The sequence below is a fragment of the Panicum virgatum genome, chromosome 7N (genome assembly GCF_016808335.1).
Source record: "Panicum virgatum strain AP13 chromosome 7N, P.virgatum_v5, whole genome shotgun sequence".
Classification (NCBI taxonomy): Eukaryota; Viridiplantae; Streptophyta; class Magnoliopsida; order Poales; family Poaceae; genus Panicum; species Panicum virgatum.
In genome coordinates this window covers 38,880,603-38,904,995 of record NC_053151.1, presented here as the reverse complement: position 1 = coordinate 38,904,995, position 24,393 = coordinate 38,880,603, and the positions used below count along the sequence as shown (strand labels likewise).

The 24,393-nt window shown below is 45.4% G+C and overlaps 2 protein-coding genes across 3 annotated transcripts; both read right to left on the bottom strand.

Annotated features, from left to right (window-relative positions):
- Positions 1-2,223: 2,223 nt before the first annotated feature.
- On the bottom strand, positions 2,224-3,818 carry LOC120682723 (transcription factor MYB17-like). Of its 2 annotated transcripts, XM_039964721.1 has the most exons (3): positions 3,612-3,818; positions 3,367-3,496; positions 2,224-3,232 (listed from the first exon to the last, which is right to left on the bottom strand). In XM_039964721.1, exons 1-3 carry the CDS (start codon positions 3,742-3,744, stop codon positions 2,587-2,589), a joined length of 909 nt encoding a protein of 302 aa, XP_039820655.1. In that variant the 5' UTR covers positions 3,745-3,818; the 3' UTR covers positions 2,224-2,586. The 2 variants fall into 2 exon arrangements, with proteins under 2 accessions (XP_039820655.1, XP_039820654.1); XM_039964720.1 differs by having other exon boundaries at positions 3,367-3,818.
- A 4,170-nt stretch (positions 3,819-7,988) lies between these two features.
- On the bottom strand, positions 7,989-18,338 carry LOC120681240 (DEAD-box ATP-dependent RNA helicase 8-like). The gene is made up of 6 exons (XM_039962754.1): positions 18,322-18,338; positions 15,136-15,196; positions 14,380-14,614; positions 14,237-14,287; positions 13,948-14,138; positions 7,989-8,510 (listed from the first exon to the last, which is right to left on the bottom strand). The coding sequence occupies exons 1-6, from the start codon at positions 18,336-18,338 to the stop codon at positions 7,989-7,991; spliced, it is 1,077 nt and encodes a 358-aa protein (XP_039818688.1).
- Between the last annotated feature and the right edge of the window lie 6,055 nt (positions 18,339-24,393).

Below are 24,393 nucleotides of genomic sequence, written 5' to 3'. Positions count from 1 at the left end.
CCATGTGTCAACATCTTAGGCTTCTTCTAAGGTTCATGTTACTGTCACATCTGGATCGGCTAGTGCTCAAGTCAGTGCTTATGAACCACCAAGGAAAAAGCTAACTCCAAGAAGGCCAAAAAAAATCCCACAGCTACCCTCTTCATCTGCAATTTGAAGACCAAACAACTGCCATGTATCTGTGTTCACCTGATGACATTTTGTGTGTTTGTTTAAGCCAAACTGATGGCATATTGTTGTGTCTGCTTAAGCCAAACTGATGGCATATTGTTGTGTCAGGTTGCTATCTGTTAAACTGAATTCATGTTGCCTATGTGTTGAACTGAATGTATGTTGCCTATGTGTTCAACTGAATGTGTTATGCAAAGAAATCATTCCATATCAATATGCTCATTTCATCAATAACATAATTTAAGAGGAAATCATCCATTTTCATAGTGCATTACATCCATAATCTGACATACATTGCAGCAGCTGCACATCCAGCTACAGCATATGCAAACATGCACCTCACCTCTCTTTTTCTAGTTTCCTAACCCTCTCATTGAGCACCAGAATTTCTTCCTTCTTGGCCTCCAGTTCATCCTTCACAGCTCTCAACTCTGCAACTGTAGCACTGCTTTCCACGAACAGCTCCCTCCTTGCTTCCCCTAGTGCATCCTCTAGTTCGCTCCTCTCCCTTCTTAATCGCCAAACCATGTCACGAAGATCCACCAGTAGTTGCTTGACGAATGGAGTGGTTGCGCCCTCAAACCATACCCAAAAATCACAGCCACCAGCCTACGACAAATGGAACCAATGGTTCAAAGCAACAACAAAAGAGAACAAAAAACCTACTAAATTTGAATCAAAACTCAGCTCACACCCTCACCCGGCGACGCAGGCAGGTCAAGTACCTCCTCCCTGGATTTTCATCGCTCCAAGAGATCCAACGGGCAGCCTTCTTCCCGCACTTGCACATTTGAGCCGGTCAGTACTCCAAAGGGCCCTCACGGTATGGAATCGGAGACGAGGCTACCTCCCCCGGCAAACGGGACCGCGAGGAAGCCGACGACCGACTGGAAGACCCACCCGAGTTCGCCATGTTCGTCACGGGCGGCGACGGTGGCTAGGGTTAATGGCGTCAGCGGTGGGAGAGCAGGGACGTGAGGCGAGGCGAGGAAAGCAGGGACGTGAGGCGAGTGTGGGCGGCGGTGGTCAATGGCAGCGGCGTCGGGAGAGGAGGGAGGCGGCAGCGCCGTCCGGCGAGGCGAGCAGAGGGAGGCTGGTGCGGGAGCAGAGGGAGGCGGCGGCATCGAGCAGGAGAACGAGGGGAGGGGGGTGTTTAATTTGGGCCGGCCCATTACTCGTTGACGTGGCAGGGCTGACGTGGACCAAACAGGTGACGTGGCCGACGACTTGAGTCCAAACCACTGTAAACTGGCCTGAGGGGGGTGTTTTGCCCGGTTTGAAAATTTCAGGTACGAAACATTCCTGGTTTTGGAATTCAGGGGGGTTTTCAAACTCGTAGACCACTTCAGGGGGTAAAATGGACTTTTCTCTAAAGAAAATATGAGTGGATACTTCAATAAAGAAAACTAGTGACTCTACCCGATTAATAAATAATCAGGAGCAGAGCCAGCATATGAAGTCACCAAGGTCAGCTCTCTATCACAATATTATCCGCTCCACATATAAGCAGTGCAAAAACAGTGACTGCTATATATTTTTGCACAAAATCATCGATGTCAGCTGACATCAATCAATACGCGTAGCTCCGCCGGTAGATAAATTTAAACTGACATGCCGTGGTCTTCATGATTTTTTCTTTTAACTCGTCTCTTTTGGATAAACTGTTTCTTTTGGATAAATTTCCATAGGCTGACATCAATCAATTCTCTAAGAATTTTATGGATGTCAACTGTAATCTTACCAAATTTTGATGTCAACATACCATTTTGGGGAGAACACAGACACAGTGTTTTATATAGTTGTTCCCTAGTCTTTGATCGGACGGAGTACCATGCGCTCTGCATGTCCTTCCATGAACTTCGCAATATTTGCTTTGACAGGACTGCGCATGCCATACATCACCGTGAAGTGCACGCATTGCCTCCCTTGATCGACTGTGCAAAACGCGCACAACTCTTTTCCCCATCCCAAACTGTACGTGCAGAGAATTACAGCACCCACACAAGCCAAGCCAGAGCTTGCGCATGTTACACAACACAAACCACGTCCATGTACACACACATACGCAAAAGTATTCAAATTCCACAGCATTCACCAGAGCACAATGCCACAGCTGTAGCTGCCTAGAGCAGTCGCAAAAACCTCTTGCTCCAGGGCACAGACTACTGCTACACTACAGAGACTACGTACTGCCACCACACGCAAGCTCCAGCATGCGTGTCAGCTCGTCGCGTACAGGCACGTACACACGCCATCACCGCCAAAAAGACATGCGGGTGGTGTAGCAAGTGTACTACATGTGTATGTACGTACGCGTACGCAAGCAACGCCCCATGCGATACGTAGACTACTACTCTGGTACGGTGCTGATTGGTGATGACGAGAGGTGCTAGGCGCTAGCTTAGCGGGCTCAAGTCACTCGAACGGCGCGAACAGGCAGGACGCCTCGGCGAGCACGTCGGCCGGCGGGAACGCCGAGAACGACACGCCGAGCCGGCCGTGCAGCAGCGCCAACTCCTCCACCGCCATGTCCAGGAACGCCTGGTAGTCGTCCGCCGCCTCGGTCCCGTTGGTCGACGCGGCCGAGGAGTCGTCGCCGCCGCCGCCGCTGGGCAGCGCCGCCGGCGCACCGGCTTCCGCCGCGCTCGCCGCCGCCGGACCACGTGCTGCGGCTGCGCCCTGTCCCTGCGCGGAGCAGCGGAAGGACTCGCCGACCGCGGAGTTCCAGAGGCGCAGGAAGATGTCCGGCGCCGCCTCGTGCTCGGCGGCGGCGGTGGACGACGACGAGGAGGCGGCCGTGGCGGAGGTTACCGTCGTGGCGGCCGAGGACGAGAGGAGGGAGAGGCGCGCCTCGGCCTCTAGGCGGGCGGTCTCCCACTGGGCCATGTGGCGCGCAGCGGGGCAGGAGGACGCGGTCGCCGCGGAGGCGAGCTGGGCGGCGGCGGCGGCGTCCGCGCCGACGAGCGCCTCCTGACGGAGCTGCTTCTTGAGGTGCGTGTTCCAGTAGTTTTTGATCTCGTTGTCCGTCCGGCCCGGCAGCTGCGCGGCGATCATGGACCACCTGAGAAGAGATCACAACCATCCAGCACGTAAGCGTGGTGTACTCTGGCTGGATGTCCGTAACAGGAACGCACGAGTGATGAGTTGCCTTGAATCAATGTGCCTGTCCTCTGTGCAAGAGGGGAGTACACTCACTTGTTGCCGACGATGGCGTGAAGATGGAGGATGGAATTGTGCTCCTCGGTGGTGAAAGGCCCGCGCTTGATGTCCGGGCGCAGGTAGTTGGTCCACCGGAGCCGGCAGCTCTTGCCGCACCGGTTCAGCCCTGCATGCAAGCGCATCGCGTTGCCTCATCAGCCCAGATAGCTCGAGAACTGAACGAGCCAACGAAACAACCAGATCACACATGCACCAGCTCGAGAGGCTGGCCGAGCACGTACCCGCGAGCTTGGGGAGCATGCGCCAGTTGCCTGGCCCGTTGGCCTGGACGAAGTCGACGAGCAGCTTGTCCTCCTCGGGCGCCCACGGGCCCTTCTTGATCCCCTTGCTGTCGCAGCACGGAGTCCTCCCCATGGCCGTCGGTTGCTTCCCCTCTCTCTCCCCTCGGTGGCGTCGGCAGCGACGACGGGGACGACGAGGAGTGGGAGTGAGGGGGGAGTGGTGAGTGGAGCCGTGGCCATAAATGCCGACGGATTTATAGGCCGAGCCTCCCGGTGGCCATAAATGCGACGGATTTTCACCTGCTGCTGCTGCAAGCCTGCAACGACGACGGCAAGGGGCATGGCATCAGGCGGTGTTTAGTTGGTGAAAAAAAGTTAGATTTGAGTACAGTAGTATATTTAGTTGTTATTTGATAATTAATATTTAATTATGAATTAATTAATATCATTAGATTCATCTTGTGGGAATTAGTTGTGTAATTAATTATTTCTTTTAATTATATTTAATATTTTATATATGTGTCTAAAAATAAAAATATGATGTGACGAATAGTATAGAAAAAAATTTGAAAACTAAACAGGCCCGAGCGAGCTCGCCGTCGACGGGCAGCGTCCGGGGAGGGGAGGGCCACGCATTTAATGGGGGCGAGGCGCTTTCGTTGCAAGTTCTCCGGGCGGGGCCGCGGGGAGACTTGAATGCGGCTGGGGACGACCGGTTGTCTGTTGTTGCGCACCGTACAACTGCCTCCCTCCTGCCTACGAAATTACCAGCACGCAGTCAATCGGATTGGCCAGTTTTTGCTAGTACCAGCGACCAATTTTCCGTTTGGAAATGCTGAGAATTCGGCAGAATTTAATGCGAAATTCTACTAGGGGTGTGTTTAGATCTCAAGCTCTTCCAAACTTTCCAAATTTTCCATCACATATCTATCACATTGAAACATTAAATATAACAAATGACCCATGCATGGAGTACTAAATGTAAGTAAATAAAAAAACTAATTGTATAGTTTTGTTGTACGTTGCGAGACGAATCTTTTAAGCCCAGTTAGATCATGGTAGGATAATATTTACCACAAACAAACGAAAAGTGCTACAGTGTGCTACAGTGTAGGATGCGACTTTTTCTCCCTTTTTTTCGTGGATCTAAACACTGCCTAGGATACATGGGCTGTGTTTAGTTCCAAAATTTCTCTCTCCAAACTTTACTATTTACCTATCACATCAAATCTCTTGCCTCATGCATGGAGCATTAAATATAGGTAAATAAAAAACTAATTGTATAGTTTTGATATAGACGACGAGACGAATCTTTTGAGTCTAGTTAGATCATGGTAGGACAACAATTACCATAAACAAACGAAAAATACTACAGTGGTACAGTGTCCAATACGACTCTTTTTACCACCATTTTACAGATCTAACACACAGCCACTTATGTATGGCAGCATTGGAAACGGGCGTGGATTTCTTCGCCGATCCGAAATGTGCGTGCTGGTCCGTTAGAGATTCGGATTTGTTAAGCAGCGTTTAGTTTCCAAATTTATTTGCACAGTATATATCAAATCAAATTTTCAAACATATGTATGAAATATTAAATATAGTTGAAAAAAATAATTAATTACACAGTTTAACTGATTCATAAGAGATGAATATAATGATATTAATTAATCCATAATTAGATATTATTTGTCAAATAACAAAAAAACGTACTACAGTACCCCAATCCAAATTTTTTCACCAACTAAACACGCCCTTACTTAAAAAAAGGGTCAGTTGAATCCATGCCACTCCAATTTCTTGAAATTGGATCTCATGTTGAAAATCATGCCATTGAGTGGCATGATTTTCAACATGACACCCAATTTCACGGAGTTGTGGTGGCATGAAAATTCAGACTTTAGAGTCGTCACTCGTCACGGACGACAGAGAGAGCCACCCCACAAAAATTCACTAGACACTAGCCGTCTACTCCAACGTACTAGTAGTATACAATTTCAACCGTAGACCGTAGCTGTGTTGATAGGTTTGGGGTGTGTTTAGGTCCCACCCCGTAAACACAAAAAAGCCGTAAACGCATTAAAGTGAAAAAGAATCTTGCTAATTTGAAGTAATAAATAAAGTCTATTTACAAAAAATTTTGCATGGTTGGGCTGTAAATCGCGAGACGCATCAAATGAGCCTACTTAATCTATGATTTGTAAAAGTGATACTACAGTGACCATCCGCTAATTATTGATTAATCATGAATTAATTAGCATCATTAGATTCGTCTCGCGATTTACAACGCATTTTGAAAAAAATTTTATAAATAGATTTCATTTAGTACTTCAAATTGGAAAGATTCCTACGAAATTTTTTTTTTGCGTTTACACCTCCCTGATCTAAACACGGCCTTGATTTTGATCCAGCGCAGCGTAGTAGTACGTCTGCACAGGGAGCTGCACGGCAGCACAGGGCCGGAGATGGGCAGGACTGCTGCACTGCACTGCAGGTAATTAATAGTTGGGGGCGAGATGGGCAGCACTGCGCCGAAGCGGGTCGATTCGATCCGCCGATGGGACCGAGACGTGGAGCGGAGGTCTAGCACAGCCCGACTCCGGTCCGGGCGACCGGCCAGCCGCCATAAATGAGGCCCGAGGAGCTCTCCACCCTCTGGCACTGCCACTGGCTGCCACACGGGCGCGGCTCGGACTTTGGCGTGGCCAGGGCGCTGTTTGTTTTTCCCATACCATAGCATACAATTCTCGAAAAATAAATCTTACATGTATGGAGGACTAAATAAAATTTATTTACAAAATCTTTTCACAACAAATCTTAATCGATGATTGGCTACAGTGATGTTACAATAACCATCCTCTAAACGTGCGGTCAAATGTCTCATTAAGTTCGTCTCGCGAAATAGTATAGCACTATGGAGTTAGTTTTGTAATTTATCTTTATTTAATACTTCTAATTATTAGTTAAATTTTTTATATGCTACTCTCATCCAAACAGAGCCCAGCGGAGGCGGAAGCGGAGTCCAGCGGAGGCGGAAGCGGAGTGGGCTGGGCGCCGCAGCGGGGGCGGGCGACGAAGTAATAAATGCGGCTGGCCGGCGGGGCGGCGAGGGGTCCGCTCCTGGGCTCCTCCTGGGCGGCGGGGCGAGCGCTGCTGTTGCTGGCTGGGCACGGCCGCCGCGGCAGGTGACGTGCCGTGGCCCGTGGCGGGGGCAGGGTTCCGGCGTCAGCGGCAGCAAGGCGTCGTGGTTAGCGGCGGTAAGAGCGGCCCGGCAGGGCGGTGATTTGACGGGACAGGGAGTCATGCGTGTTGTCAAAGCCGCAGCCCTAACATGCGGAGTGCTGTGGTCTCGTGGACTGGTGGTGCTGACGGGACCTCCCGCGTTTCGCCTCTCGTCTTGTCTGGTCTGTGCTGTGCTGACTGGTGAGTGAGCCGCCGTCCCATTTCGTCGTCACTGCGAGGTCGGCGCGGGCAGCGCGTTGCTCCGTTTCCTACGTTCCTCCCATGACAAGTCCTCGCTGGATGTCCATTGCGTGTGCGTTGCCATTTGTGGCGGATGAAACGAAGGAATAGAGCTGCTTGACACTCGACAGCATGCAAGATGCTCACGCTCACACACAAGCATTTCTAACCCACAAAGACCACAACCTCGACAGTGCGTGCCCAGGCGAAGTGCTGTTGGACACAGGAATACAGGACAGACGGTTATGTTATTGGCATTACCAGGACAGGAAAACGCAAACGCGCTGCCCAGTGGAAAGGGTCATTTTGCTCAGGGATACTCTAGAAATGTGGTATTGGCGGTAAGACACCACTTATTCTTGTCTTTGTTGAAGAACACTATTTTTTTGTGTTAATTTGTCATAGGACACCACATCTAATAAAATATTTATTTGTGGTCTAAAGGAGTGTGAAAAGTCGATTTTGCCCTTAATAAATGGTTGCCCAGATCAAATTTTCTTTCTCTATCCCTTTGCTGCCTCCGAGCTCTTTGCTCCCCCATCCTGAGTTTCTGACCACGGGCTCGAGCCGCTCCAGGCCCCTGGCCTGGCCACCGCGTCAGCCTCAGCAATGGCACATGAGCGCCCGCGGCCGCCGTACGCCAGCACCATCGGCCGCAGCATGCGGACACGGCGCAGCCAACCATCCCCAGCTTGTCTTGCTCATTGGGGAGCTGGAGCTCCATAACCATGGCCTTGGTCAGCGACGCTTCCATCAACGGCACCGTTTCCATTGACGGCGCCGCTGCGGTGGCAGAGTGGTCCCAGGTCCCAAGCGCATGCGCAGCGGCGACAGCGCTGCTAGGTGCCGTTGGATCACCTGCTCTCGGGCCTCGCGGTGCTTCCGCCGAGGCTCCTGAGTGCGGTCTGCCGGCCCCTAGGCCGCCGGTTGAGCTCGTCCTCGCTCCTGGGGCGCGGGAACAGGGAACGCGCTCAAGGTGCTGCACTGCAGCGACCCAGGGCCGCGACGGAGGTGGATGCGCGCTGCTCGCCCGACGGCGAGGCCGGGCGAGCATGGCCGGCGGAGCAGGGCGAGCAAGGCCCGAGGCGGCGCGACGAGCAGTGGGGCAAGTGCGAACGAGGCAGCGCAGAGCGGGCGAAGAAGCGGCGCGCCGCGCCCGGAGGTGGGTGGCACGGAGGCCAGCGCGGTGGCGCGCGGCCGCGGCCGCGGCCAGCGGGGGACGGGCGGAGGCTGCTGGAGGCGCGCCACAGCCAGCACTGGGCGGGCGGATGCGTGGCAGAGGTGCCGCAGCGACCGGCGCGATGGTGAGCTACCAAAGCGGCCACGATGGCCATGGAGGGGGCACGGGCAGGGCCGCAGGGGCGTGTCCGTGAAGAAGATAGGGTAGATAAAAAAAAGGCTGACATGTTGGAAGTAACGGTGGCCTGCAGGCTGCAGCTGCAGGGGCATTTTTTTTGTCCATTGACTCTTTTCTCTCTCCCCTCTACTCTAAGAAATTATTATTTTATTAGTTTGGTGTATTGGTGCAAATATTTGTATTTGAATGATGTGTTCTAGTAAAGACAAATTTGAGTGGTGTCCACTAGCAAATATCAACATTCAAGAGTGTCCTCTAGCAAAATTACCCCCCAGTGGAAAACTGCAGGTCCCATGTACTTGGGATGGGAGCCGAATCAGATTCAAATGCAGGGCAATCTGATTGCCTGGTCATTTTGGCCTGGCTAGATTCATCTGCCAATGGGCATTACAGCAAACGATTCACCAAAAAGCTTCAGAGAATTCCGGCAGGCAATGTGAAATGGAATTCAAAGCGGGAATTCGGTTCCAACGGTAGCTACAATGCTCTATTATATACAGAGGGCAAAGACACAATAACATGTTCTTCCTTCTAAAACCAAGGCACATTTCGTCGTAGCAGTACTTCTGTCTAGTGACTCTTTTCCATCCCCATAACAGGGAGTACGAAGACAACATGTTTTTAACTGTTTCAACTAGAACCACAACATCAAAATATGCATTCTCACATTACGGGGAAAAAGGAAGCAAATGAAAACCCTGATCCGGGCAAAGACAGACTAAGCACACTGATGTACTGAACCAATCTAGACAATACAGGACTGCCACATGGGAACGCATAGGATGACAGTAAATACAAAATACTGGAGGTGTCCAAGATCCATATAGCTCGACACAACCGACACAATTGGAAATACACGACTAAGTGGAATGATCAGTTTCTTCGCGCCAAGATCACAACGTAGAGAGGTACCAGGGTTAAAATGTCCTGTAGGAAAAGCCAGACGTTACATTGTCCAGCGCAACATGTCCGACGAGCTTGGGGCAAACAGCCTGAGGACAGGTCAATCGACAATACATGACTAAGTGGAATGATCAGTTTCTTCGCGCCAAGATCACAACGCAGACAGGTACCAGGGTTAAAATGTCCTGTAGAAAAAGCCAGACGTTACATTGTCCAGCACAACATGTCTGACGAGCTTGGGGCAAACAGCCTGAGGACAGGTCGCTTTTGGCGCCATTTACTAATGTCTAGCAGTGACCATCCACATGCATCACCGAGTCTTAATTTTGGTTAGCTTGGCTACATCTACTAGTTACCGAGTGACCCACAACTTTGGGTTAGAGTACACCATATGAAATAGTAGCAGAATGAAACCTGCGCCGTGTTTAGTTCCCAAATTCAAAGTTCCAAAATTTTTTTTCGGCACCTGCATAGAGATTTAAATCTAGACGAAATAAAAAACACATTGCACAATTTGTTTGTAAATCGCGAGACGAATCTAATGAACATAATTAGGCCGTAATTAGATACAAAATTGTTACAGTAATGCTACACAGTATTGCACAGCTTTGTAGGGTTTATTTGTTCTTCTCTTAGTTTTCTAGGCTTGGTAGTTGCATTGTGCATATGTATTGTACATTTCTGCATTTTGCATTGCCTCACTTGCACTAGCATTCTTGTATACTTTGCTATGATCTCCTAATGCTTACTAGTGTGAGTTTATAAATGTGATTATGTATAGCTTGCTCCACTGTGTATTTGACATCATCTGAGTTAATCTATTTTGATTTGAAAATTTGAAAACATGGTCACCCTGTCTTGCCTACTAGCATGTTAGGGCGTGATTGATATGCTTTGCTATCTCATTCATGCTAGTGTAGTCTTTCGTTCAGCAATTCATACATGATATGATCTAAAATTGATAAAATTGCTTGAATTGTGCTTGAAATGGAATTTAAAGATCCAGGTGGGATTGGTTGTCGCACTGATCGAGCTTTCGGGACGGCTCACTTTGCACTTGTGAGAACCCGGACAAGGCTGTGCATGACTGAAACGAGTGCCTTAAGCTTCTGATTGCCTTTGGCATAGGCTTGGTCTCGTTGCTAAGTAAAGCATGACAAGCTCTCAACCCCTGGCATTAAATTGCTTGATATAATGAGTTTGCAAAATCAATGTTTACAACATGCTTTGGATGTTTTTGGCTCACCTGTATGAGTTTGATTAGCACTGTCTTTCATTCCCTACTTGCTAGTGCTAGATCATGGGTGATGCTTTTATTTCTCCTAAACTGGAACTTGCCTAGCTCTAGACTGATTTGATATACCCTGTTGAGCTAGATGCATGTCTTGTTTATGGATGCACATGTGCTTGTGACTAGTTGTTACTCATATCGTTGTATCCCTGAATGCTTTCACTTACACCTCCTGCATTGCATTCATCGCATAGCATATGTTCAGGAGGAGTCTCAGTTTCAGGGGGAGCTTTAGGTCTGTTTAGCCTTGATGTGTGCATGTGCCAACAAGGGGGAGAAGTTGATCGAACAAGTGGGAGTTTAATTGTTTGATTTTTGAGAGAACCAAAAACTTGTTATGCACAGGCTTTGAGAGTGCATACATGTGGTGAGAGTTGCACCGGTAAGGGGAAATACATGGAGTTTCTGCTTTGATTAGCTCCTGGTTTTCCTTTCGCTTCCTGGTTTTCTTTCGCTTCTGGCATGACTGTGTCGAGCCCTGCCTCTGTCTTTGAGGAGTCATGCTTGTGTTTGATCGATTGCGTCGAGCCGTTGCCCTTGTCTTAGGGAATCGATCTCTGCTTGGTCAAGTGACTTGTTCTTGCTTCTTTTGAGCTTTTGTCACTTGTTCAAGTTCGCTCTTTCTTCGATTGTTCTTCTCTGTTTTTGTTTCTCTCTTGGTTCGTTTGTGGTGTGTTGACAATGCACTCATCAAGGGGGAGATTGAGGAATGATGAGTACCTTCTCCTGACTGCGATGAGTGAATTGTCAACCGTGCGGTGTGCTTGGTCTTTGGTTGAAGGTACACGGGCGTCGAGTGTCGACGGAGAGCTGCCGTGGAGGTGCTGTGGCCGATGGACCGTGCGGTGGACGGTGGTGAGGGGCAGCCGGGATCGGAGCTCAGGCCGGGCGGCAGCTATGGCGCCCACTCCTGGATCAAGGGCGCAAGCAGCGTCGGATGACAAGTTTCTTGGTTTGCGCCACAAAACCAAGCAGGCGGACGACAGTTGAAGACGCCAAGTTGCAGAGGCACGGGCGTCGGTCTCGGGACTGACGGAGGCGACGGGCATCGACGGCGTCTAGGGCCTTGCTGCGGGAGAGGAGGTGACAGGCGTCGGGCGGCGTCTAGGGCCGTCAGAAGGCCGAGGCGGGAACATCGTTTAGGGCCACGGCGTGGAGGCGGGAATCTTCCCGCGCGTGGAGTTTTGGCGGTTTTTATCAAAACTGGCCACCTACCCGGGTTTCGCGGACCCCCCAAAACCACAAACCGGATCTTCATCGACATGGCAGCATCGCGGAGAAGGCTTCGAGTCGAAGAGAGAACCTCGGCCGTCGGATGAGTTCATGTATCTTTTCCGGTTTTGCCCCTACGGGCATTCTAGTTTATTTTCAGCTCTATGGGTAGTTTAGTCTTTTGGGTTGAGAGTTGTTGGGGTATTAAAAACCCCCTCACCCCCTCTCGCCCTCTTTTTTCCCTTGCCTGGCGCCCAGAGCAGTTGCGCTCTCTCTCCCGTGCGCCACCTCCCTCTCTCTTGTTCTTCCTCTTTTTTCCTCTCTAGGGTAGGATTATGGAGATGGATTTTTTAGACCTTGTATTGAATTCGATTGGAAAAGGAGGCCCTATCCTCCTTGTGCCCTCGGGGCTTTTCGATTTCGAATCGATTCAATACTCCGTGCACCCTTGTTTGCGTTGAATTTTGATTCCACTTTGATTCTTTGCGTGCATGAGATCGTGGTGGTTCTTAGAGCTCTTTGTGGTGAATCTATGCCCTCTTGTCTAGTGCAAAACACCTAAGATTCACGAGCTCCTTAGAATCGACGTTCTTGAGCGTTTCACGTTCTTGAGAAAACCCCATTCTAGCTCGAAATTTCTTCGATTCCTCTCAAATCATGGAGTAATTCGCCGATTCCTCTCGTGGACATGTTCACAAGTCTTTTGTGATCATGACTACAAAATTTGGTGAGATTTGGACTTGATTTGATCACTCGATCAACGAGTTTTCAAAAGAATGCCAGCTATAAAAATCGTTTCAGGACACGTGTGGAGTTTTTCCTATCACTGGATGAACCGACATTTTGAAATTACCCACGTCGGATCAACCGATGAGTAGGATTCTCATGTGTTAGGGTTTTGTTGTTGAGCCGTTGCACCGACGAGTTCTTTTTGTCCCTCATCGGTTTAACCGGTGAGTGGTTCTGAGTTTTCTACTACTCTGCGCGTCGGTTAAACCGACGATGTGCTTCCTATGCACGTCGGTTTAACCGGTAACCACTAAGTCTTTTTGCAGTCCCTCTGGACAACTGCACCGGTGATTGGATTTGATTTTGTCGGATCATCCGGTGTGTGCTAACACCGGTTGAACCGACGCCTTGTCAATCTCCACGTCGGATCATCCGGTGCTCGCTTCTCTCTGCTGCCGGCTCTCATCGATTGAACCGACGCTGTTAAAATCTGTGCGTCGGATCAACCGGTGAGTTATACCGTACTGTTTCTTGCACTGTCTCTTCGCGCTTGCTTCCGCACTTGTTCACGCTTTGTTCCTAGGGGTGTTTAGTGTTGGTGTAACTCCTCCATAGCTATTCTACACGTCACTTAGGACTCAAGGGTTTGTGTGTACCTTGGGACTTGACCAAATCGCTTCTGGTCGTGAAAATTTTATTTGGCTTTCATTCACCCCTTTGGTCGCCGTTTCGGTCCCTCAGCCTTTACATTTGTTTTGTGCTTGTTGGCCGAGCCCTCTCTCTCACACACAAACTCACTCGCCGGAGTTGGAGACCAGGCACAGTATTTTCCAGCGACGAACGCCACGGAGCCGCTGCTTATCTTGGCTTTCTATTGATTGAAATGGACGCGACTGCGAGTCACCGAGGGGCACAGGGCTACAAATAGGCCAAGGAGCTCCAGAGCTAACCTCCACGTCCTGGTTTACGGCATGATCTGCACGTCCTGCCCAGCGTCGTCGTGCGCCCGTTACTCTCCAGACGACACGGCCTCACCCATGCGGATCGTGCGCCACGCACACCACCTCCTCCTACGACTCGGACTCGACCTACAGATGGCGGAAACAGCTTCGGCACGCCCCTGGACGCGTCGCGTTCCCGGGACCATGCCGCAGCTTCCCTGCAGGCACTTGCCGTGGACACGACACGCACACGCACACAACCATGAACATCTAACACATGTGCAAGTCAGGATTAGTTCTAACAGTGCTTCTGTTCATAGATTGTAAGTTGATTATACAAGAAGACCATGAAAATACTTCAGAAAGAATATTATAATTAAGTGCCTATTTATTTACGAACAAATGCAATTCCATATGGCAAGAAAACTAATTATGTGATACCTCATCCATTATAAGCATAGAACAATCCTTCAGCACGCACATGCCTTTCTTTGTAAGGTCCAAAATTCGACCAGGTGTCCCAACTAGTAGATGAACAGGTTGATAAAGCCGAATAATATCATCCTTTAGGCTGGTTCCTCCAGTAGTGACCATTACTTGAATTCTCAAGTGTTTCCGAAGTTCTTTGCAGACTTGCGAAGTTTGTAAAGCCGAATAATATCATCCTTTAGGCTGGTTCCTCCAGTAGTGACCATTACTTGAATTCTCAAGTGTTTCCGAAGTTCTTTGCAGACTTGCGAAGTTTGTAAAGCCAATTCCCTTGTAGGGACTAATATGACAACTGAATATCAGAATAAAGAAGTTAGAACTTAAATATTCGTATTGATCATGAGCCTCATGCAGGATAATGCAATATCTTGAATAATAAAACACCTTGAATAGCATTTTTGTCTTGGTCAATCTTTTCTAGTGCAGGTATACAAAATGCAGCAGTTTTGCCTGTTCCATTTTTTGCTCTTGCAAGAATGTCACTACCAGTTAGTGCAATAGGGATGCATTCTTCTTGGATAGGTGAAGGCCTTTCAAATCCTTTTTCATATATCCCCATAAGAAGTTCACGTTTCAGAAAATAGTCTTCGAATTCATCTCCCTTGGTTGCAGTAACATCCTGCACAGATAATTTTTTAAAGAACATGACTAAGAAATAGAGAAATTCTCACAGCACGGGGCAGCGAAAATTGGGAAGATACATATTAATATATCATGATCAAAGGGAACAAACATCAAACAAACTAGACACTTGACTCAGTTAAAACTCCACAATGTATTCTTAAAAATAAAGTGGATATATGACAATTCTGAACGACCTTCAAATTTGGAACAGCTGATGTATGCATAATAGTTCAGACGCTAGATAATACATTGAGCATCAGCTGCACCAACTACCCTTTTTTCATTGTCCAAATTATCAAAAATTATATCTACTCTAAACATCCAAATTTGCAATAACTACACTGTTAGTTTAAAATTTGTTCTTGTGATTGAAAACAAGTGTACCCCATGAAAAGACAGTCTTTTCAAGAAAAACATATTATAGGTGCTAAGAGCGTCAATAAATTCGATGGTCCATAGCAAGCATGCTATCTAGTACTGAGCACTGACATGGACAGGGGGGTGTTGTATAATTACCTCTGTTCTGTAGCGTGTATCTGGAGGTGGAAGCTTCAGCTGATCCTTCCAATCTTGTGAACTGCATAAGGATGAAATTTAATCGCTGGCCTTCTATTATATAAATTATAGCATAAGCCATGAAAGTGCAAAGAAGAATACATAATATATAGCCGCCATTATAACTACTACATCATATTATATTTTCAAAAGGCACACTAAACCATAGAAAGCAACACCCAGCGAGCCACATCCTAGTTTTAGCACTATAAACAGCACGGTGGTCATCACAGATGAAAAAATCATTTCTATTTAACTCAAAGACAGAACGGCCCTGGCCCAGTGGTAGTTTTTCCACTTGTCTCTTAAAGGTCCTGGGTTTGAATCAGCCTTCTTGTCCTTTTACTAACTCAACTCAGTGCAGTGACCGTAAATGAAATTTATGCAAACTAAACTGGAAAGGATAAGAACCATGTTTTCCCGTGAACAGAACTCAGAGCTACGCCCAGCGTCCCAAGGTATAGCTACTTTTAGGCATGTCCTAAGTCAAACTATCTTAGGTTTGACCAAACTTATAGAAAAAATATTCACATCTATGACACCAACGAAAATGTACTTCACGACTGATTTGATGGTACTAATTTGGTGCCATAGATCTAAATATGTTTTCTTATAAATTTGATCAAAACTAATATAATTTGACTTAGCACAAACCTAAAAGTAGCTATAATTTGGGATAGGAGTATAAGTTTTTTTCTAAAATATAAACAACAGCTTGTTCCATCAGTAGTGCATTAGTAACAGTCCAATTGACAAGGAAATAATATACGTACTACTGTTGTGCACACCCCCCATGTACGACTCCATCTACCGTGGTGGTCTACAGTTACACACGCTTTTGGTTCATGTGCTCACTGCAAGGCTGCTGGCTCGTACCGCACCCAAGGAGTCAGAAACCAGTCGGACATTAATTTTCTGATTGTTTGCTGAAAGCTGCCGTCTGTACCATGCATGCTTCCACAAAACCTGGATTAGGCTATGTAATTCTCCTATTTATTATCAAGCACCGCAAGTCTGACTACAAAGTACAAACCTCAGAGCAGGGGCGGCGCCACAGCTATATATCGCTCGGCTACAAATTATCAATCCATCGCCTGAAGGATTCTAGGCAAGCTGACGGCATGGGTTGGACCTAATGTTAATATTGCTTCTCGCGGCCCAATAAGATGTCAGCTCAATTTATTGGTCCGCTGGCTCTTAAATCCCTACTGTGTCATTAATTATAGTTTTGAGCCTAGCACTGCAGATGAGAAGATTGATTTGATTGAGAGGAAGGACTCTGCACACCACGTGATATATTTCTCACATACTAGCCCATGTTATATTCCTGCATGTATGCATGCGTGCATATTCTTCTATTTTTTTCTCTCTCCATATATTTCTCACACCAATCATGTTCTGCATGCATGCATGACCATTCCTTAGCTTTCTCTCTCTATATTCTGATAACTTTTATATTTAAAATATGCTTTGCTTTATGCTTGCAGGTCCCTTCTCATCATTTTCTCTCTCTGTATATTCTGACAACTCATATGTGTTGCAGCATATTTTTCTTTATGCATGTATTAATATTTGATGTTTACTTTTTCTCTATATACTCCTGACAACACATATGTTTAGAGTATGCACCTGTTGCTTTCACCGATACGGTTGTACGTGCTTGCCCACCAGTGACGAATCTAGCAAACACATCTAGAGGGGACTCATCTCCCTTCTCATCTTCTTCCTCCCCTTCTTTTCTTCTTCTCCTCTTCTTCTTCATATTTTCTTCCTAAAAATAAGGGGGGGGGGCCCTTAGGGGGGTATCCATTGATGTTGGGGAGGTAGGGGGGCTTGATCCCCCCTAGCCCCCCCTTTGGATCCGCCCCTGTTGCCCACTAGCAGTGCGCTAGTGATGCCGCGCTGGCACTGGAGTGCATCCTCTCTTTTTATTTTCCCATTTTTTCTCCCTACTTATATTTTTCTTTCTTGATTCTAATTCTTTAATGATAATTTCTCTTTGCTTTTCATTTGGTTTATAATTCTTTATTCTCATAATTTCTACTTTAACTATATAGTATTTGTATTATTTATTTATATTTTTATAATTCATATTTATTATTTTTTTACATTTAGTGGTTTAAGTGTGCTGAGTTGTATCAATATATTAATATTGGGCGTTTCCTTTTACCGATATATTTTTGTATTTATTGAGTTAGTTTTTCTTCTATTCCTATCCATTTTTTCATATTTAAAAATGTCTCATGTTTAATGCATACTAATTTATTATTTTAGACTCATTAGTTGGTTTGTAAAATAATTTAGTTATATACTACTTATTCGGCTCATATTCATATTTCATTTGCGTGTAAAAATAATTTATATGCCAAATGCATATGTTGTTCTTTATGTAAAATTATTTGGCTGCATGTAACTAGCTTGCTCGCAACGTCAAATTATTTGTTCCCTTTGTAGATTAGATTGTTCGGCGATGTTGATTTTTTTGTTCGTGATACTTTTGCTATTATTTACCCTACACAATCAAATGTTCGTGATGTTTAATATTTTGTTCATTGTATATTATTATTTGTTCGCTATTTTTTATTTTTTGTTCGTAGAACTTATTATTTGTTCATGTTGTTAAATTATTTGTTCCTAGTCACCGAAACTAATTATTTAGTATTAAAAAATATTTTTCTAAAAAAATTTGCGCAAATATAGGCAAGTGTGGTCTTGTTTTGAAGATCTTGTCACAAAAGACATAGTGGTGTAATTGGAATTTAATTTGAATGCTCGGTTTAATATTTATTGTTTTTTAAATTATAAGTTTGGATGCATGTGGGAACGCCATATTGCTGCATGCACAGAATCTTTTGCCATCTGGAGCGCGCGTCGATTTGCGGAAGGAGTTCATCTCAGCAATGGGCCTAAATACAGCCCATAACCGCAGCATCTACGGTACATCTCTTCAGGTGATGATTTGCGGAATTATCGCCTGAAGCGATATATAACCACGCCCCAGGGGCGGACCCAGTGCAAACGAAATTGAAGTTAGTAGGTACTCCATAATATATTGTAACTGGATTCAGATCCGAATACAAATAGTTTTGTTAGGGTTTGGGGTGCTCTGTCTCGCACAGCAAAAGGAAAGAGAAGGGGTGGGCATACCTGGAGGATGCGCTCATCACCGGCAAAGGGCTGGGCGAAGAGAGGACAAATGGCGCCGCCGCTCGCCCAGTCGTCGCCGCTGGGAAGGAAGAGTAGCAGAGAGTCCGAGAGAAGGGAAAGCTTTAAGAAACAGAGGGAGGAGATGAACCTGAGGGATTGAGATTCAGTGAATTACTGAAGGTAAGTCACCGAGTACTGTAGCAGTGACTTACCACCCCGTGAAAACCGTCCATCGCAAGATCAACGGCCGGATCCGGATGAACAGTCTGTGTGCTACAGTCTAAAGCCGGAGGATGCCGAGCCGAGGCAGCTCAAGGTCTTGCTTAGATGCGAAAAGTTTTGGGTGTAAAGTACTGCATTATTTTTATTTATATTTGGTAATTATTATCCTACTATATGTTAACTAGGTTTAAAGATTCATCTCACAAATTATAATCAAACTGTGTAATTAGTTATTTTGTTTAGCTACAGTTAATACTTCATGCATGCGTTTAAAAATTCGATGTGATGGAAAATCTTGTAAAGTTTTGGAATTTTGAGTGCATCTAAACAAGGCCTTAGGATCTATTTTGAATGAAGTATTTTCGTAGGAAAATCAGATAAATAGTTTTTTTAGAAAAGCTTTCTGGTTTAGGTGTTTGAAATGGAGTAAAACTGATTCCATCCCTAGGGAAATGCTTCTGTTCCTTTACAAAATATAGGGAAAAAGTATCTATAGAATTCAAAGAAAAAAAATCCTACACATTTCATCGAGATGGCCCCACCGAAGAGTACCTAGGACAGCAAGTAGCAAACGATTTCCGACAACCTCGACAGATGCCATTTCCGGCTTCTGGATCATTACCTTTCCTTTTTCGGACGCCCGCACTGAATGCCGCTAGCGGCCCAGGAGCTTTGAGAATTGAGATCATTCCCCTTTTTTTTGGCCGCTCACACTAAATGCTGCCAAGAGCCCAACGGAAAATCATGTCACACAAGCTTATTTTAATTTCATCGAAATCATGTCACGCTAGCTACCTTTGTATACAGAACTTATGTCGTGCTACATAATTTATTGAATTAATGATGTACAAGTTGGTGGCATAAAAAATCTTGTATACATAATTTACCATTACAATAATAATATTTTCATTTATGTGACAAGAAATAAAATTGCATACATAAGTTTGTACTGTATATATAAAAGTTTTGATGGCTTGAAAGTTATGTATGATAAAATATATTGAAAAACTTGCTGCCTTGTGTACATAACTTATGGCGTGCTACATAAGTTATTGCTACCTTCTATAACTTACGATGTACAAGTTGTGGGCATTCGAAAAAGTTTTGCAGCTAACTTGTATACCTAACTTGTTGAACTTAAGATGTACAAGTTGGGAGCATAAAAAATTATTGCTTTGTTGTATACATAATTAACTGTTACATAACAATATTTTTATTTTCATGACAAGAAACAAATATTGTATACATAATTTTGTATTGTATGCATAAAAGTTATAATGCGTTGAAAAATTATGTATGTTAAAATGTATTGAAAAACTGGTATGACATGTAACTTATGCATAACTTATCACGTGTGCTGCTTTGTATGCATAACTTATGTCGTGCTACATAAGTTATTGCTACCGTGTATTACTTATGACGTACGAGTTATGGGCATCCGGAAACAAATGTTTTGTTGCTAAAATGTATAAATAATTACTACAAAAAAATGTCCTCAAAATCCGGGCGCAAAATAAAAGCAGCATTGCATACGTGGGCCTCCGATAAACAGGTCAGCCCACGATCGGCCCAGCTAACGCGTCATAATGGACCATAAAAAAAGAAAGGGAAAGACTTCTCCCGACACGTGAAGAGATCACTCCCCACCTGTCGTTCGATTGCTTGGAACTTAACTAGCGCACGATTGTGCGATTGGATTCCGCTAGGTCTACCCATATTACTGTGCTTCATGATTTATTGCCGATAAATCCGTGCATTGAGAGTCTGAAGTTTCATCATTTTTTAATAGTAACACATGGGAGCTTTAGAAACAAGAATAATTAGAAGGGGATGAGAAGGGATGTGATTATTATTATTATGGGGGAAAGAAAGGAAGAAATAAGGAGAAGATTTGAGAAAGAAATATATAAGAATCTATTCTTATGTCTTAGCATGTAAACCTAGTTTAATTAAAGTGAACTGTCGGAATCTTGTTTCATTAGCATTTGCGAAGGTTTCATATTTTTCTACAATCCAAATGACCTAAACTTTCCATTCCTGTATTTTGAAATCCTATAGTATTCACGTGTTATACTCCACATGATTCCTGCATTTTTTTCCTGTTCCTATTTTTTGCATTTCTATGTTCCAAACAGATCCTTAACTTTTATAAAAGCCACGATAGAATGACTTCACGACAACAATATTGATTATAGATAAGGAGACTCACATATAAGGCTAGTTTCAGTACAAATTTTATGGCATTAAATGTTATGCCACATCAACAAATTTGCTAACATGGCAGGATCACTACGAGGAGAGATAAGAGAGAGTTTCATGGATGTAAGAGAAGTTTCATCCTCATAACAGTTATCAGTTCGGTTACCAAGTTCATAGTCTTGGTGTGCAATGAAACTATGCATTGAGTTTGGCATAACAAACAAATTAATTCGATAAATAAATGGAAAGAGAAGCATATTTAACTATTTAGCTTTATTTTCTCTATTTCCATTTGATAGTTCTATCTCCAAAATTGAATTATTCTATTTAGATAGTTGCATACGAGTTGACATCTTGGAAATAGTATGGATAGTCATTCAATTCCCATGCAAAGTGACTTCTCTTGAAAAAATGCCAGTATACGTATATAACAACATCGAAAACGAGGTGTCATGATTTATGAGATAATAAGTAAGGTTCTTCTCCTTGATCTTCATACCAAGATGAAATAGATCTATCAAGATAGACTAGAGGAAGTATCATTTTGCACATGCCACGCAAATTTTAAGTACTCGAGATTCATCAAATACCTCAATCTCAAATCTTGCAGCTTGCGAGCTCCAGGTTAGATCGAGGCTTGGTTTGATTCTAAGTATAGCTTAACCCAAATTGAGTTTGTAGCAAGTTAAATATAAATAACTCGTGAGTCTTAAGCTTTTCTACTAACCCTACATAGGGATAAGGGTGAATGGTGAATGCTTGGCAGGTGTAAATCAGTAGGTCATCAGACCGCAGTGTTGGGACGAGCAGCATGCTAATATGGTGGGCACCCTCGTCATTGCTAAAGTCAAGGTCGCGACAGCCAGCATGATGAAGGATAGAGAGAATTTTTTTAGGACGGCTATGTGTGGCATGTATGAAAATGTTAAGAAGTGCTAGAGTTCAAAACTTTATTTGAAAGAATTTTGAATGAAATGTTGTCATATAAATTTAATTATATCGTGATGATTTTAAACCGATAAGGTTAATATATGCTTCACGTATCACCCATAGCAACGCACATGCATATTTGTTAGGATTATAACAAATTGTTCGAGCTAAAAAAATGTCATTCTACCTTAGTATTAGAAAATATGTCATGCAACACTTTAAATCATATAGTGGAGCAAAACATCACACTAATAGATATTTTATATCCTAGCTAGGTAACAACTAACATAATCTATAAATAAAATACTAGACGTCATACACAACATGTGTGAAATCTTTATTATTTGCTCTTAAGAAGATATTGCCTAAAGGGAATTGAATATATGTTTAAGTAATGATTTTCACTTGTAAAATAAATATTACAGAATGATTAGGGTCATCGCGAAAGTGATGCAGACAGACTAGGGCAATGGTGAACAAGAATGATTAGGGTCAGGAAATTACAGGATGGCCCTTCCCTTTTCCTCTACACATATGCTTTGGTCCTAGTGGAAAGTTGAGTTACATTAAGAAACAATTCAGATCTGTACATTGCAATTCAAGGTCATGAAGTTTCAATTTGGGATGTGTGCATTTGGATTCGAACAAATTTTCTTTTTATTTTATAATTTATTTTACGACTAGTGAAGCCATGTTTTATGAAGAGTGAAATGTACCTAAGGAGCGGGTCTTTTAACTTTTTTTTTATGGATTCTCATTCCAAGTACGAATCAAGTCCGTAACTAAATAAAGAGTGAATGGTATAAGAATTTTAAAGACTTAGACGTTCACTTTGATAGTTTATGAATTTAGATGATGAGAATGAGAAACTCTTTTTGTGAATTGTGCAAGACGTCATGAAACGTGGGAAGTTAAAGAGGGTTCTACCACTAGGCTAAAAACCTTTCATGTATAGCCTGGTGGTAGAAGAGTCACAGCATCACCTTAGGTCCTGAATTCAAGTTCCTTTGAGAGCGAATATTCTAAAAGTTAACAGCGTTGTGCTTTCAATGGTAGGCGACTTTCCCATCTAGAGAATTTGTGCGTGCGTTGTGAATATCTCAATTGTATCGTGTAATTAAAAAATGCTTATACTAACGCACTCTGTATACCCTAATCAAGTAGTGACGGATCTAGAAATAATTAAAGGAGGGGCTGATTTCTTCTTTCTCCCCTTCTTCCTCATTATTTCTTTTAAAAATGGAGGAGGGGCTCAAGAGGGGCTCTATTGTTTTTCAGGTCTAGGGGGGATGGAGCCTTGCTAGACCCGGTGCTGGATCCGCCCCTGTAACCAAGCACCTATCGCACGTCATAGCTGCTTTGCATAACCATGTTGGCCAAAGTAATCCATTTTTTTTCCCAATGCATGTTCTCATCAGTTAACGTGACCCGTTCATCCGACCGATTGGCAGATCCGCTCGCTCTGCAGGCTCATTTCTTTATTCTTTTCCTCTCCGCGGCAGAAGGAATACTGTATCTATACGTTATACATTAGTGGGACCACTATGCTCTCTTCTTCTACTTTGTACCCTTCCACCCCTCGACCCTCGTCTCTTACCCTACAGTTGTATGCTCTAGTCAACTCGAGTGCGGCCATGGCAAACCTTCCACTCGAATCCACCATTTCCTGCTCATTTGAGCTTAGATAACTACTACAGAACAGGACTTTGGTCCTCCACATTTGTCCCGGCTACCATCCGACCCGGGATCAATAAAGGTTTTAGTCCCGGGTCTAAAATCTAGAGCCAGTTAGAAGTAGAAAAAAAACTTTTATTCCGGTTGGAGTGTTCACTCGGGACTAAATGGTACCCTTTAGCCCCGGGTGGAGCCACCAGCCGGGACTAAATATTTTAGTCCCGGCTGGTGGCTCCACCCGGGGCTAAAGGGTACCATTTAGTCCCTGGTGGGGACTGGAACCGGGACAATAAAGGCGGCTCCAACACCTCTCATTTCTTTTATCTGCAGCTCCCCAATCCATCTCTCTCTCTCTCTCCCCCCTTATCACTTTCTCCTCCCTTCCTCATCTTCCTCCCTCCTCCGCGCGCAGGCGCAGTCCGGCAAGCAGCAGGGGTCCGGCGAGCCGCGTGGAGGAGTCTGGCTAGCCGCGTGGAGGGGTCTGGCGAGCCGCTGCCGCCGCTCGAGCGCAGGCCGGCGAGCCACACCCCGACACCGGCGGGGACTAGGTGGACTGGCGAGCCACCGCCGGCGCACGAGCAGCTGGCCGCGGGCCGCCGCCGGCCACGGAGCGCGCGAGCCACCGCCGCTGCGGAGGACACCGGCCACTGGCAGCAACCGAGCACGCAGGCCGGCCGCCGCCGCCACGGAGTGCGCCGGCCATTGGCAGCCGCGGAGCGCGCGGGGAGGCCGTCGCTGCTGCCACGGAGCGAGCCGGCCGCTGGCAGCCGCGGAGCTCACGGGCCGCCGCCGCGCGGAGGGTGGAGCGCGCCGGAGCGGGCCGCTGCCGGCCGCTGCTGCGTTGATTTTTCTTACTTTTCTGATTTTCTGAAATAGAGATGGATTGTATCTATCTTTTAATGGATTCTTTGAATGATTTGGGGGATCTATTGATTTTGCATGATTTTGTATCGATCGATTCAATATTTGGTGATTCATTCTTCAAATGATTTGCCCACACTCCTGGTGGGGATGTGAGGGGAATGGAAAAGGATGCTAGCGGCGTGG